The 16,555-nt window shown below is 47.3% G+C and overlaps 1 protein-coding gene across 1 annotated transcript in view; it reads left to right on the top strand.

Annotated features, from left to right (window-relative positions):
* The window catches only part of PTH1R (parathyroid hormone 1 receptor), a 114,336-nt gene extending 98,506 nt beyond the window's left edge, over nucleotides 1-15,830 (top strand). The window contains exons 8-13 of the mRNA XM_074538582.1: nucleotides 1,420-1,480; nucleotides 4,059-4,125; nucleotides 8,173-8,267; nucleotides 11,642-11,783; nucleotides 12,242-12,283; nucleotides 15,383-15,830. Of these exons, the coding sequence (XP_074394683.1) occupies nucleotides 1,420-1,480; nucleotides 4,059-4,125; nucleotides 8,173-8,267; nucleotides 11,642-11,783; nucleotides 12,242-12,283; nucleotides 15,383-15,745 (770 nt within the window). The 3' untranslated portion in view covers nucleotides 15,746-15,830. The remainder of the gene's footprint in view (nucleotides 1-1,419; nucleotides 1,481-4,058; nucleotides 4,126-8,172; nucleotides 8,268-11,641; nucleotides 11,784-12,241; nucleotides 12,284-15,382) is intronic.
* Nucleotides 15,831-16,555: the final 725 nt, after the last annotated feature.

Here is a 16,555-nt window from a genome sequence, read left to right as displayed (position 1 = left end):
GGATGGGGCCATGAGGATCATCCCATTCCACCATTCCATGGGCAGGAACACCTCCCACTGTCCCAGGGCGCTCCAAGCCCTGTCTAGCCTGGCATTTCCAGGGATCCAGGGCAGCCACAGCTGCTCTGGGAATTCCATCCCAGCCAGGAATTCCCAATCTCCCATCCATCCCTGCCCTCTGGCACTGGGAGCCATTCCCTGTGTCCTGTCCCTCCATCCTTGTCCCCAGTTATTGAAGTTGGAGGGGAGACGACCCACCTTGCGTTGGTCAGCCATTGACTCCGATTTATTGATCAATCAGGCACTTTTTATAACAGTGTTAATCAAGTTCACGCACCTTGCAAAATCTGAGCTCACAATAGGTCAGAGATAACACACCAACCCCTCCTTATGTTTCCAATACCAAGATTTGGGTTCTCAAAATTATTCTTGCTTTCCCAAAACAGCCAAAGATAGAACATCCACTTGTTATGAGAAAGCTGCCTGAGAACTCTGATGTGCAAGGTTCTCAAGGCCTTCATGTTTGTCACTTTTACCTGTAATTAAAAATAACCTGAGAACCTCTGCTGTTTACAGAAACAGGCTGTGAGAACCTGTCCCCCACAGCTGCCTTCCAAGCCATCCCTGAAAAAATCTCCAACACCCAGTCCCTCTCCAGCTCTCCTGGAGCCCCTCCAGGCCCTGCCAGGGGCTCTGAGCTCTCCCTGGAGCTTCTCCTCTCCAGGGGAACATTCCCAGCTCTCCCAGCCCGGCTCCAGAGCAGAGCCATGGGATCACCCATGGGATGAGTTGGCCAAAGCCAGTTTCAGCCTTTCATGTTCCAGCACTCTGAGGCCCCAGAGAGCATCGAGTCCAACCATTCCCAGCACTGCCAAGGCCACCCCTGACCATGTCCCCAAGTGCCACATCCACAGCAATTTAAATCCCTTCAGGCATGGGGACTCCCCCCCGCCCTGGGCAGTCCCAGTGTGTCACAGCCCCTTTGGGGGAAGGAATTTTCCAAATTTCCAACCCAAACCTCCCCTGGCCCAGCGTGAGGCCGTTCCCTCTGCTCCTGTCCCTGTTCCCTGGGATAAGATCCCAAATCCCCCCTGGCTGTGCGATCCTGGCAGGAGCTGTGCAGAGCCACAAGGGCCCCCCTGAGCCTCCTATGCTCCAGGTTGATTCCCTTTCCCAGCTCCTTCAGTTTTCCAGATCCTTCCCAACTCGTTTTCATTCTCTGGACACGCTCCAGCCCCTCAATTTCTTTGTTGTGAGCCCCCCAAACTGAACCAGTTCAGCTCTCAGATGTGAAAGCTCAGCCTCGATCATGCCTGAATAATTAAAAGCTGCTCCTCCCACCTTCCCCCAACCCACTCCACCTGGAATTTTGGTGCCCTCGGTGCCCGCTGACCTCGTGTCCCCTGTGTTCTCTTGCAGGACTCCCTGCTGTGTTTGTCACAGTGTGGGCCAGCGTCAGAGCCACTCTGGCCGACACAGAGTAAGTCCTACTGGGTTTCCTTCTCTCCCTCTTACGTGCAGAGTTTTGTGGCATTTATGGGTGAATTCAAAAGGAAAAAGAACCAGGCAAAGCTGAAATTCTACTCTGACGTCATTAACCTTCGGAGGAGGATGGTGGATGGAAGGGAAGGATAATTTTCCCTTTGTTCTGCAGGATCCAATCAATGGGAATGCCTGCAGTTGTTATCCCTGGGGATGAGGGGGCTGTGTCACAGCTGGGCAGGGACAAGACAGGGATCCTTAAAATCCTGAATGGGCAGGAATGAATTTGGGACACAGCAGCTGCAGCACAGTCAGGGAGGTTTGGTCGTGGTGGGGAGGTAGAACTGTAACTCCTCCATGGATTTTACAATCCCAGGATGGTTTGGGTTGGAAGGGACCTTAAAGCTCATCCCATTCCACCCCTGCCATGGGCAGGTGTTGTAGTGTGTTGTTAAGTTTCTTGTGTTATTCCCCCAATTTATGTATTGTTCTCCCCTATTATGTGTAAAATGGTTTCGTTCCCCCAGTTTTTCCCGCCACTGCTAGCCTGTCAGCTAAGTTGCCATAGTAACCGCTATTCATAGTTGCCGATATGTAATTGCTCCTCCCCTGGTTTCCCTTATCAGTGAAAGTTGTTTCCTCCCTGGGTTAAGTCAATCACCCCCTTTCTCCTCCCAGGTTTCGAGAACCTTCTTCTCTCTGGGGGTTATGGTTGGCTGCCGCCCCGGAGCCCCTCCTTTGCTTAATATTAGTTGGTTATTTAGGTATGTCAATTATGTTTAGGACCTCAAAATATGTATTATTATTGGCTAGCTGGGTTTCCCTACCTTTTCCCCCCTTTTTCCCTTAAAAACCCTGTGTGGCCCCCTGTTCAGGGCCATTTGCTGGGTGTTTCCCCTCCTTGTTGGTGCCTCTGTAATAAACCGACAGCCTACCTCCAGCAAGTGGTCGCCTCCTAATTCGTCTCACACTCGTGCCGCTCCGAGCTATCACCCAGCCCAGCCCAAGGCCAAAGACGCCGAGGGGGGCTGGTTTTAGATGTGCAGGGGTGCTGGCCTTCGCCCCTCACTAGCTAGCCGGATCCCGGGGCTCAGTACGCCCTCGCACAGGCAGGAGCTCCTTCCACTGTCCCAGGCTGCTCCAAGCCCTGTCCAACCTGGCCTTTCCCCCAAAACTCACAGGCTTGACCGCACAGGTGTTTCCATGTCCCCAGGATCCTCCATCCATGAGGGTCCCTGGGCATTCCCAAATGGCTCTGCCTGGGAAGGCACTGCTTTCCAAAGGGGATTTCAGCTCCAGGCTTGGGTGGGTGGACCAGCAGAGCTGCTGACGGGTGACACATCCGTGACACCAGCTCATCCTCACAGAGTTCCAGGGAGCACTGGTGGCTTTCCAGCCTCGCCTATCCCTGAGGAGCCGGCCTGGGAAAACTGCCAGGGCCATGTGGGGGTTACCTGGATCAGATAAGGAAAAGCTGTGGCATTCCTTCCTCCAGGGATGGAGAGAATTCCGACAGAATAATTAACAGAGTCAGCTTTTCCAGTGGCTGCTGGAAACTCCTGGGAGCCAATGGAGCCCGTCCCTCCTTGGCAGATAGAGGATTGCATCCCAACATCCGAATATCCCAACATCCCAACATCCACGTCACCAACCGGCCCTCCCAGTCCTCACTGGGAATAAGGACTGAAGGTGGATGGAGATTAAAGATTTTGGGGGATTTTGGTGGAAGGAAACCCCCAGGAAGTGAATGTGGAACCCCAGCACTGTCCCCATCGCCACCTGTCCCCATGGGAAGTTGTGCAGGTTTATTCCAAGGGGGAATCATGGAATGGTTGGGTTGGAGAAGACCTTTAAAGGTCACCTAATCCAACCCCCTGCCATGAGCAGGGACATTTCCAGGATTGAAGAGGCCTACAGGGAAACTGAAGGGATTATCCATCAGGAACTAGAGGGACAGGACACAGGGAATGGCTTCCCACTGCCAGAGGTCAAGGATAAATGGGATTTTGGGAAAAACTCTTCCCTGTGAGGGTGGGGGAGCCCTGGCACACGTCACCCAGAGAAGCTGTGGCTGCCTCATCTTTGGAAATGTCCAAGGCCAGGTTGGACAGGGCTTGGAGCAACCTCTCTCCCATGGTTTGGAATTAAATCACCTTTAAGTTCCCTTCCAACCCAACCCATGTGAGGATTCTGTGATCCCACATCAGTTCAGCCTCTCCTGTGTTCATGAAACCTGGATTACTTTTAATGGAGGGGGTTTTTTTCTGGTGAGGAAGTGAAGAAGTGGAAAAGGATCCGTTCCTGCCCTGAAGGGATGAGTCTGGATGGGTGTGGAAAGAGCTGGAAGGAACTTCACATTTTGGAGAGCAGAGCCATCCCAACCATAGGAATATTCTCATTTTTCAGTAGCATAACAGCAGGAAAAGGGATATTCCTAAAATCTCACTGAGTGCAGGCAGGGTTAGAGCAAGGTCCCTCCACCTTTAACTCATCCTTCCAGGGGGGTTTTTGCAATGGAACTCTGGAGTCCATTGCTCTTCCAGCGCTTTCCTGACAGGATGTCCATCTCTCCTCAGGTGTTGGGACTTGAGTGCTGGCAATTTGAAGTGGATTATTCAGGTGCCCATCCTGGCAGCTATCGTGGTGAGTATGGGATGGGCGAGGGGCTGGGAGGCCTTTGGGTCCTTGGGAAGAGCTGATCCAGGATTTCCTCCTCCTCCTCCTGTTACCAAAATTCCTGCCCTATAATAGTCCCTACATGCCCACTTTGAGGGGTTTTTGTCCTGCCTGGAATTTTGGCAGCTGAATATGGCAGAAGGGTTTGTGAGTGACTTCAAGGAGAGAAAACTCCCACATTTTCAGGGAAAAGACCCCAAAATCATCAACAAAACCAACATTCAAGGCAATATATCCAACCCAGATGATCCTGGAAACCCTCAGGGATCATAACACATTCTTACCAAGCATCTCCAGTGGGAAGAGATGGAATTTTGGGTCTGTGGCCAGACCAAAGCTATTCCCAGGAATGTTTCAGGGCTATCCCATTATTTCTGAGCTGGTAAAAGCTTGGGAAGCCTGAGGTGGGAAGGGAAGTGAAACCATCCCAGCTTTGATTGGATCTTTATTCACTGAGGGTGGATTATTCCGACCCCCACCCAGGAGCCAGAGGGGAAAGGAAGGGTCCAAGTGACATTATCCCTTCATCCCAGAGGAGCTCTCCAGAGCTGGAGAGGGCGTTATCAGAGTTAATTATCTGCACCAGGTGAATTCAATTATGTCCTAATTAATGAATTCATTAATTACCCTCTTTCCCCCGCTCTCTTTATTTGGGGTTCTCCATTGCTCAGTCTCCTGGTGAAATCCATGTCAAAGAGCTCATGCACTGCCCCAAATCCCATCTCGATTTCCACTCATCCACGAGTGGAATCTCTCCATGGTCCAGAGGGTTGGAATCAGGCTCTTCCTCCTACCTCCCAAATCAGGAGGCCTTGGAAGATGCTCAGTGTGGGTGAGAAGAGCACCAGACACACAAAGAGCAGGAAATTTTCCGAGGTGGATGTGCTCATTCTCATTAGGTGAGATTTTTGGGGTTTGGGGTGGGGCTGGATTTCATCCCTTTGGTGGAAATTCTCCACCTGGCTCCAGCAATTCCTTGGAAGAAACGAGACCACATCTTTGGAAATGAACAAGAGGCTGGAGAAGAAAGTCCAGATGGTTCAATTAAATTCATTCCAGTGGCCCCATCGCATTTCATTTGAAGGCCAATTAGCAGAGGAGAAAGAGCCCAACTGAGGCTCATCCTTGGAAAAACAAGGTTTCTCCAGGAGGCTGTGCCTGTGCCCTGGCAATTTGCAAATCCAGCTGTTTATTATGCAGAAATATTCCATGGGTTGTGTCTGTTTAATTTCTGTGGGTTCGTATTGTTCACTTGGCGGCTTCTGCCATTCCCACGTTGCTGGACTAAGTCCTGCATTTTCTGGATGAGATTCTGGAGGCTGAGGGGTTTAAAATCTCTCCACTTTCTGCTAATTTGGATGTGATTCTTTTGCCTGGATTTCTTTACAAATTTAGCACATTTGGGGAAATAGAGGAGTTTCCCTCCTGGGTGTGATAATGTTGGACATAATTAATTTTGCCGACAAATGCAGAACAAAATCCCACTTTGGAGGCTTTAAAGCTGGAAAAACACCTATAGAGGCATAAATTCTGCTTGCTTTTTCCTTTTCTGATGGTTTCCAAGGAATTAAATGCCCTCAGGCTCTGTCCTTCCCTGCCCGTCAGTCTGTCCATTCCTCCTTTATAATTCCTGTGCCAATCAGGAAATTTCAGCCAAATAGAACTCAGGGAATGGGGTGGCAGGGATGTAAAATTCCCACAAACCTCATGAAAACAGGGAAATGGATGTGGGAGAGAATTTTCACTCATATTTCAGTGGTGGAAAGGGCGTGGCACGACCTTCCCTGCTTTTTTAATGGAGAGCAGTTCCAAACGAGCTCGCACCTCCTCAAAGGAGGAGGAATCCAACCACAGCAGACAAAGCCATGTCAGATCAGCCCCTGCTGGCTCAGCAGCTCAGGGAATTCCTGGTTTTCCCAGGCAGGATAACTGACCATGGGAAAACGACTTTCCAATGGTTGTGGTGGAGAAATCTCTGTCATGGAAATGCTGGAACATGGATCTGCTCTGGCTCCAGCCAAAATGAATCCAAGCAGGTTTCCTGGATAATCCAGCTTGAGGTTCACGATGGTCCCTCCCTAAAACTCTGAACGAGTGTGTGGTGTGGGAATTTGGTGTCTCAAAATGCTGGAGGCTCCACAGGAATCCATAGGCATTATCCATCAACATGGATCTGCTCACTGAGGTTACGGGATGGTCCTGCCTGGACCCTCTCCATAATCCCATGGAAGGGTTTGGCTGATCCAGCAGCTGGTGGAATCCAGGGAAACCTGCTCTGAAGAGCTCTGCAAAGATGGGAATCTCCCCAGTGCCAACCCATCTTTCCCCTCCATGAGGTGTTGCCAATAAATTTTCCTCAGTGCATTCCTCTGGGACAAGACTGGAATCACAGAGTCACAAAGGTTGGAAATGTTCTCCCAGGTCAAGTCCAACCATTCCCCAGCACCACCATGGTCACCACTAACCCTTGTCCCCAGGTGCCACATCCACATGGGATTCCACCACTTCCCGGGATGGAGATTCCACCACTTCCCAGTGTGGGGATTCCACCCCTTCCCAGTGTGGGGATTCCACCTCTTCCCAGGATGGAGATTCCACCACTTCCCAGTGTGGGGATTCCACCCCTTCCCAGTGTGGGGATTCCACCACTTCCCAGTGTGGGGATTCCACCACTTCCCAGTGTGGGGATTCCACCCCTTCCCAGTGTGGGGATTCCACCCCTTCCCAGTGTGGGGATTCCACCACTTCCCAGTGTGGGGATTCCACCACTTCCCAGTGTGGGGATTCCATCACTTCCCAGGATGGAGATTCCACCACTTCCCAGGATGGAGATTCCATCACTTCCCAGGATGGAGATTCCACCACTTCCCAGTGTGGGGATTCCACCACTTCCCAGGATGGAGATTCCATCACTTCCCAGGATGGAGATTCCACCACTTCCCAGTGTGGGGATTCCACCTCTTCCCAGGATGGAGATTCCACCACTTCCCAGTGTGGGGATTCCACCACTTCCCAGGATGGAGATTCCACCACTTCCCAGGATGGGGATTCCACCACTTCCCAGTGTGGGGATTCCACCTCTTCCCAGGATGGAGATTCCACCTCTTCCCAGGATGGAGATTCCACCACTTCCCAGGATGGAGATTCCACCACTTCCCAGTGTGGGGATTCCACCACTTCCCAGTGTGGGGATTCCACCACTTCCCGGGATGGAGATTCCACCACTTCCCAGGATGGAGATTCCACCTCTTCCCAGTGTGGGGATTCCACCACTTCCCAGTGTGGGGATTCCACCACTTCCCAGGATGGGGATTCCACCACTTCCCAGTGTGGGGATTCCACCACTTCCCAGTGTGGGGATTCCACCTCTTCCTGGGGCAGCCTGTTCCAAAGCACCACTGGAATTATCTTGAGCATCTGGCCACGAGTTGTGTTCACGGATGTGCTTCCCTGAAAGGCAGTAGATGATATTCCCTGACTGTCCTCGCCTGTTCCATCCTAAACACTTCCCAGAGGAATTTGGCAGTGGAAATATGGGAGAAATCCAAGAGTTTCATTGTCCTTCTTCATTCTTGAGCTGTCATCTCCAGTTAGGCCCACTCTGTGTCTTCACCATTGTGCCTTGGGCTTGTTCCTCTTTCCTTTTGCACACAGAAATGTGGGATGACATCCTAAGAGTGCTCCTGGTATCCAGAGGGGATCTCAATCCCAGCTGGGCTGTAAAGACAAATAAAACCCCATTTTGGCCTCCTCCAGGTGCCTGCTGGGCTGGCTGGCTCCGATGTTTCCATGTGAGCTGCCCACACCTTGTGAGCCATTCTATGTTCTCCCTGTAGGTTAAAAACCTTGGGATCATTCCTGGTTTTTAATCATTCCTCTTCCCTTCCACAGGAGGAGCTTCCTCCCCAATCCCAGCCCCTGCCTCACCTGGGGGAAACACCAACCAAACAACACCAATTTTCATCAATTTTTTTAACAACTCTTGTTTGTTTGTTTGTTTTCTTTCCCCTGCAGGTAAATTTTATTCTCTTTATCAATATTATCAGAGTCCTCGCCACCAAGCTCCGAGAGACGAATGCAGGGAGGTGCGACTCGAGACAACAGTACAGGTGAGGGTCCCCTGCCCTGTCCCCTTTCTGGGATGGGACAGAGTCCTGGCTTCACCCCCTTGGCTGTGGAGAAAGCCCAGGGTGGCACTGGTGCCACCTAAAATAACCCAAAAAGTTTGGTGTCTTCCAAGAGCGGTAGTGCAGAATGAACCAGAGCAATTTAAAACTCTCCTAAACCTTTCAAATCCAGCCTGCTGGAGGTTAGGGAGGAATTCCAGCTCTTCAGACAGTTTTTGAACCCAAAGCGCAAAAATAAAACATTGTTTGTGCTGTTGAAGGCCGTAAAACTTGTATCAGTTTATTTGCTTATTTTTATTCCCTTCTTGTGCTTTGTTAAGCTTGGCCTATTGGTTAAACCTGCCCTTGAGCGGGTGTTTTCAGTGCCTTGGCTGAACTGAAAAAAAAGATTCCAATTTCGTTTCGTTTTTTGTTTGGTTTGCCTTTGTTCTGCCAGCTCGTCTCCCTTGATAATTCGGGTTATTTGCAGCATGGTCAAAAACTGGACGGAAAATTCAGATTGCTGGGACACCACGGCTGCTTGAGAGCTCCCAGGGCTTCCCAGGATCTCGTGGACACTTGGGAAGGGGGGAGAGCGGAACGGTTTGGGATGTAAACCATGAGCTCATCGCTCCCACCTCCCTCTCCAAACACACATTTGAGGCAGGAGGGGGATTTGGCAGCAAAACACCTCCCAGCTCTGCTCGCCGCCCTGTCAGGGCTCTGATTTATCCGTTTATTTACTTCTCCCCCGGCCGAAGCTTTGCCATTAATTATGGTTTGGATGGGGCCTGCTCCTTTTAAAGCGTTGAATTCCCCCAAGGGGGGTTTGCAGGACAGAGGCGGTGCCGGCCCTTTCTCCTGCCCTTCCCCATCCCGGCCGCGCTCGGGCACTTGCTGGAACTCTTGGCACCAGGTCTGATCCCTCAATTAATGGCACTTCCAGGCAAAGCCGATTCCCTCCGGAGCCAGCCCAGCCAAATTCTCAGGGTTGTGGGGTTGTGGTGCCTCCCAGCACCGATCCTGTGCTGAGGTGGAGCTGCTCTGTGGAAAAAAGAGCTTTTCCAAGGGATGCTGAAGCCCAAGGCACCTCCCAGGAGTGTCCACCCTGCTCTGTCCTCCTCCCCTGGATCTCTGGAGTAATTCCACTCCTAACTCACCTCCCTCTGCTCCAGATCTGCTGAATTTGCAGGCAACCCCAGCAAGGGAAGAGATGAGAATCCTGACTCCGTGTTTCAGAAGGCTGATTTATTATTTTATTATATATATTATATTAAAAGAAAATGAAAACTATACTAAGAGAACAGAGGAAAGGAAAGGAAAGGAAAGGAAAGGAAAGGAAAGGAAAGGAAAGGAAAGGAAAGGAAAGGAAAGGAAAGGAAAGGAAAGGAAAGGAAAGGAAAGGAAAGGAAAGGAAAGGAAAGGAAAGGAAAGGAAAGGAAAGGAAAGGAAAGGAAAGGAAAGGAAAGGAAAGGAAAGGAAAGGAAAGGAAAGGAAAGGAAAGGAAAGGAAAGGAAAGGAAAGGAAAGGAAAGGAAAGGAAAGGAAAGGAAAGGAAAGGAAAGGAAAGGAAAGGAAAGGAAAGGAAAGGAAAGGAAAGGAAAGGAAAGGAAAGGAAAGGAAAGGAAAAGGAAAAGGAAAGAGGAAAGGAAAAGGAAAAGGAAAGAGGAAAGGAAAAGGAAAAGGAAAAGGAAAAGGAAAAGGAAAAGGAAAAGGAAAAGGAAAAGGAAAAGGAAAAGGAAAAGGAAAAGGAAAAGGAAAAGGAAAAGGAAAAGGAAAAGGAAAAGGAAAATCTTGTGACTGCTCACAGCCTCGACACAGGTGGCTGTCATTTGGTCATCAAGTAAAAACAATTCACATGCTGGGTAAACAATTCTTCAAATCACATTCCAAACCAGCAAAACATGGAGAGACTGAAACTTCTCAGCTTCTCAGGAGAAAAGATCCTAACAAAAGGATTTTTCACGCAATATGTCCGTGACACAGATCTGCTCTTTGCACAGGAGCCACCGAGCCAGGGTGGATTTTCCTGCCTTGCCTCCGTGGAGTGGTTGAGGTTGGAAAAGAGCTCTGGAAGCCAAAATTCTGCCCCTCCTGCCCAAGCAGCGGCAGCCGCTGTGGGTCCTGTAGGTCCATGGGAAGGTGGAGAACCATCCTTTAGGGATCAGGGGGTTTGGTGGATTTCAGCTGGAGCCTGAGGGCTGGAATTGCAGCACAAATCCCTTTCCTTCCTTTCTGCCTTCCCCCCATGATCCTGACTGGAAGAGCCCCCTCAGTGCTGTCACCTGCAGCGTCACACAGGGCCATGTCCAGGGCTGAACCAACTGCCTGGAATTCCAGGTGGAATTCCACAGCACTGTGTAGACATCCCATACCCAAGGGGACAAGGAGAAAACCACCAGCAGCTCGTGCCCAGTGACAAACCTGGCTGGGCTGGTGATGCTGGGGAGGTTTAGCCATGCACTAATTCCTTTTCTTTCTCCCCTTTTCTTTCTCCCCTTTTCTTTTTCCCCTTTTCTTTTTCCCCTTTTCTTTTCCTTTATTCCCCCTTTATTTCCCCCTTTATTTCCCCCTTTCCTTTCCCCTTTTCCTTTCATTTTCCCTTTTTCCCCTTTCTTTCTCCCCTTTTTCCCCTTTTTTTTCCCTTTCCTCTCCTTTTTTCCTCCTTTTTTCCCTTTCCTCTCCTTTTTTTTCCCTTTTCTTTTTCCCCTTTTCTTTTTCCCCTTTTCTTTTCCTTTATTCCCCCTTTATTTCCCCCTTTATTTCCCCCTTTCCTTTCCCCCTTTCCTTTCCCCCTTTCCTTTCCCCTTTTCCTTTCATTTTCCCCTTTTTTCCCCTTTCTTTCTGTCCTTTTTCCCCCTTTTTCCCCCTTTTTTTTCCCTTTCCTCTCCTTTTTTTTCCCCTTTTTTTCCCTTTCCTCTCCTTTTTTTTCCTCTTTTCTTTTTCCCCTTTTCTTTTCCTTTATTTCCCCCTTTATTTCCCCCTTTCCTTTCCCCTTTTCCTTTCCCCTTTTCCTTTCATTTTCTCCTTTTTTCCCCTTCTTTCTCCCCTTTTTCCCCCTTTTTTTCCCTTTCCTCTCCTTTTTTCCTCCTTTTTTCCCTTTCCTCTCCTTTTTTTTCCCCTTTTCTTTTTCCCCTTTTCTTTTCCTTTATTTCCCCCTTTCCTTTCCCCCTTTCCTTTCCCCTTTTCCTTTCATTTTCCCCTTTTTTCCCCTTCTTTCTCCCCTTTTTCCCCCTTTTTTTCCCTTTCCTCTCCTTTTTTCCCCTTTTTTTCCCTTTCCTCTCCTTTTTTTTTCCCCTTTTTTTCCCTTTCCTCTCCTTTTTTCCTCCTTTTTTCCCTTTCCTCTCCTTTTTTTTCCCCTTTTTTTTTTCCCTGCAGGAAGCTGCTGAAATCTACCCTCGTCCTTATGCCTCTGTTTGGCGTTCACTATATTGTTTTCATGGCTATGCCATACACAGACGTGTCAGGGATTCTTTGGCAAGTTCAAATGCACTATGAAATGCTGTTCAACTCTTTCCAGGTACTGGAACTCTGGGGGGAAAAATGGGAATTTCATCGGGGAGAGGAGGGAAATGTGGGTGCAAGGCTGCCTTAGGAACCAGGGCTGGGTTTACAGCACGCTGGAATCAATTCATGAGGGGATTTGAAAATATTTGAGCCTCAAATCTGTTTTCTGCTTGCAAAACGCGACGAGAAAATGGGAAATTTGTCCAGGAAAAAATGTTCTTCCCAATTCTTCCCAATGCACCCCAGGATTGCTTTGGCCTCTTGTCCTCCAGGACAATCTGCTGGTCCACCAGGAGCTCCATCCCCAGGGAATTTTCTCTGTTTCCCTCTCCTGCCCCACTGGAGAGGTTTTAAACACAGAAGGTTTTAAATGTCCCCAATCCCAGAGAAACCCGGGGGTGCTGGGCAGAAAAGAGACCCAAATTTCCCTAAATTCCCATTAATTTGTTGTTTCTTCCTCCTTCCTTCCAGGGATTTTTTGTTGCCATCATATACTGTTTTTGCAATGGAGAGGTGAGTCGTGAACATCTTCATCCCCTCCCTTCTTGGGTTAATTCCACACCCAGGTGGATGCACATCAGCACGTCCTCGTTTTTCTACAGCAAACAACTTTATTTTGCAGTCCAAGGTCTCTCAGGATGCATTAAAAATTCAAATCTTCATTTTTTTTTTCTGGTGGAAAACCCCCCCAGGTCAGCATGGCACCAATAAATGAGCTACTGGAAGCAGCTAATGGAGAAAAAAATGTGGAATTTTTGATTTCCTAGCACAAGTGCTGCTTAGTGCTGCTTCATTTCAAATTGGGAAGAAAACCCGATTGATGGAGTCGCTGATTAACAACAAAAAAAAAAAATCTGGATTTTTCTGGTGTCTTTTGTCTTTTTTATCTATCTCCAGAATTATATACTTTATTTTCCTCATTTCCATTAATTCCCTCTATTGCTGCTAATTAGGAAAGTGGATGGTCAGTGGCTACACCCCAGGGAAGAACCTCCACAGACTGGGATGAAAGGGAATTGATGGATTTTAAAGGGAATTTATGACCTAAATTTATGTATTTTAAGGGGAACTTATAACCTAAATTTGTGGATTTTAAGGGGAAATTAAACTAAAAAAAAATCACTGTTTGTGTTCTGCAGATGAAACTAGGATAAAATCTAAGGGGAATTGATCTCACCCTAAATTTAGCAACCTACTTTAGACCCAGTCTGAAATTCCCATTCTGGGGAAATTTCTCAGGATTCAGGTGCCTCACAAGGTGGTTTTCCTGCTGACAATTGATTTTTATGGGACATTGAGACAATTCCCTCCTGGATGTGCTGCTCTCCGTCCCTCAGCCTTGGGGCAGAGCTTTCCCACATTTTCAGCCATTCCAGCTTCCCACTGTCCAATATTTCATTTGGAAAGGGCAGACTTAATGGGAATTCATTATTTATTTAATGTGCATTTATTCCAATTTCATGGAATCACAGAATCTCCTGATTTGGAAGGGGCCCATAAAGACCATGAAATTCCAAGTCCCCACAGTGTTTGCTACCCATTTCACCTATGAAAACCACATTTTTCTGGCATTTTTCTTCTCCCACTCATGGGAGTTTTTCTCCTTCCTTTTTTTTTTTTTAATGTGGATTTATTATTTATTTAAAGTGAAATTATCATTTATTTAATGCAAATTCAGTCCAATTTCATGGAATCACAGAATCTCCTGATTTGGAAGGGACCCATAAAGACCATGACAATTCCAAGTCCCCACAGAGTTTCCCACCCATTCTGTTTACGGAAATCACATTTTTCTGGCATTTTTCTTCTCCCATTCATGGGAGTTTTTCCCCTTCCTTTTTTTTTCTTTTTTTTTAATGTGTTATTATTATTTGTTTTATGTACATTTATTATTTATTTAATGTGCATTTATTCCAATTTCATGGAATCAGAGAATCTCCTGATTTGGAAGGGGCCTATAGAGACCATGACAACTCCAAGTCCCCACAGTGTTTCCTACCCATTTCATCTATGAAAACCACATTTTTCTGGCATTTTTCTTCTCCCACTCATGGGGGTTTTTCCCTTCTATTTTTTTTTAATGTGAATTTATTATTTATTTTATGTGCATTTATTATTTACTTCATGTGCATTTATTATTCATTTAATGTGAATTTACTGTTTATTTACTGTGCATTTATTCCAATTTCATGGAATCACAGAATCTCCTGATTTGGAAGGGGCCCATAAAGACCCGTGAAATTCCATGTCCCCACAGTGTTTCCTACCCATTCCATTTACGGACATCACATTTTTCTGGCATTTTTCTTCTCCCACTCATGGGAGTTTTTCCCCTTCATTTTTTTTTTTTTTTTTAATGTGAATTTATTATTTATTTTATGTGCATTTATTATTTATTTAATGTGCATTTATTCCAAATTCATGGAATCACAGAATCTCCTGATTTGGAAGGGGCCCATAAAGACCATGACAACTCCAAGTCCCCACAGTGTTTCCTACCCATTCCATCTATGGACACCTCATTTTTCTGGCATTTTTCTTCTCCTATTCATGAGGGTTTTTCCCCCCTCCTTTTTTTTTTAAAACATGAATCTATTATTTATTTAATGTGAATTTATTATTTATTTAATGCAAATTCAGTCCAAATTCATGGAATCACAGAATCTCCTGATTTGGAAGGGACCCATAAAGAACATGAAATTCCAAGTCCCCACAGAGTTTCCTACCCATTCCATTTACGGACACCTCATTTTTCTGGCATTTTTCTTCTCCTATTCATGGGGTTTTTCCCCCCTCCTTTTTTTTTTTAAATGTGAATTTATTATTTATTTAATATGAATTCATTATTTATTTCATGTGCATTTATTAATTATTTAATGTTAATTTATTATTTATTTATTGTGAATTTATCATTTATTTAATGCAAATTCAGTCCAAATTCATGGAATCAGAGAATCTCGTGATTTGGAAAGGACCCATAAGGACCATGAAATTCCAAGTCCCCACAGTGTTTGCTACCCATTCCATCTATGGACACCACATTTTTCTGGCATTTTTCTTCTCCCACTCATGGGGGGTTTTTCCCCCTCCTATTTTTTTTTAAATGTGAATTTATTATTTATTTAATGTGCATTTATTCCAATTTCATGGAATCACAGAATCTCCTGATTTGGAAGGGGCCCATAAAGACCATGACAACTCCAAGTCCCCACAGAGTTTCCCACCCATTCTCTTTACGAACATCACATTTTTCTGGCATTTTTTTTCTCCCAGTCATGGGAGTTTTTCCCCTTCCTTTTTTTTTTTTTTTTCTAATGTGGATTTATTATTTATTTAATGTGCATTTATTATTTATTTCATGTGCATTTATTATGTATTTAATGTGAATTTATTATTTATTTGAAGTGAAATTATCATTTATTTAATGCAAATTTATTCCAATTTCATGGAATCACAGAATCTCCTGATTTGGAAGGGGCCCATAAAGACCATGACAATTCCAAATCCCCACAGTGTTTGCTACCCATTCCATCTATGGACGTCACATTTTTCTGACATTTTTCTTCTCCCACTCATGGTTTTTATTTTTCCCCTCCTTTTTTTTCCCCTCAGGTCCAAGCAGAAATAAAGAAGTCATGGAGCAGGTGGACTTTAGCACTTGACTTTAAAAGGAAAGCCCGGAGTGGGAGCACAACCTACAGTTATGGACCAATGGTTTCCCACACCAGCATCACAAACGTAGCCACCCGAGGGGCGCTCGCCCTCCACCTCAACACGAGACTCATTCCAGGGACCCTCAACGGCCACAGGAATCTGCCAGGTTATGTGAAAAATGGCTCCATTTCAGAGAATTCCATGCCTTCCTCCGGCCCGGAGCAGTACAACAAGGATGAGGAATACCTGAACGGCTCCGGGCTCTACGACGGAGACAGACCCACGGTCCTGGTGGAAGAGGAGAGAGAGACAGTGATGTAAAGACAGGAGGAGGAAAGGAAAAATTCAGCCAAAGGATGGGGAAAAAAAAAAAAAAATGGTTCCTGGAGAGCGTTTAGTGGGAAAAGACCATCAGGCCACGCAGCGGATTCCGAGCGTTTCCATGCAGCTCCTCTGTTCTGTGGAATGAGAGATTAAGTTATTTGGGGAAACAAAAAAAAAACAACAAAAAACCAAAAAGTGAGCCACCCACCAGCGTGGCCAGTGGGCGATGCCACCCGTGAATTCCGTGACCCACGTTCTCCTGGTGATAACAGAGCTCTCCAGACCTGCTGGACACCGGAGACCTGCGTGGTCCTCGGGTCCCTCGGGGAGCGTGGGCGGCCGAGGAGGACGGGAGCGTCCCCCAGGAAAGCAGGAGGCGTGCAGGGAGGGTGCAGGGCCATTGTCCTGGGAGGGGACAAGCCACCCTGGGGGGTCAGCAGCGTGGGTTTGGTTTGTTCTCTGCCTGTGGATCTGCCTGGTGACACACACGGGGCTGGGAAAGGCGCCGCCATCCGTCGGTCGAAGGTTGCGTTGGGTACAACCATGCCCATGTTCTTCTTCCCTTGGGAATCCTCGCTCCTTGGAAAATGCTCCTCTGGGGTGGGGAGGGTTAACAGCTCATGGAGATAGCCAGGGATTGTCCTCTCCTTTCCCCAAGTCCTGGGGACAAGGCAGAAATCGGTACAATTTTAGGGTTGGATGTGGGAGCTGGTACAATTTTAGGGTTGTATGTGGTTATTGGAATGTGCGGCATTCCCGCTCTTCCAGAGGGGCAGGTGGAGAGGGAACCACCAAGGGCACGGAATT

This window comes from Zonotrichia albicollis, chromosome 1, assembly GCF_047830755.1.
Source record: "Zonotrichia albicollis isolate bZonAlb1 chromosome 1, bZonAlb1.hap1, whole genome shotgun sequence".
Classification (NCBI taxonomy): Eukaryota; Metazoa; Chordata; class Aves; order Passeriformes; family Passerellidae; genus Zonotrichia; species Zonotrichia albicollis.
This window is presented reverse-complemented; position numbering and strand designations above follow the sequence as displayed.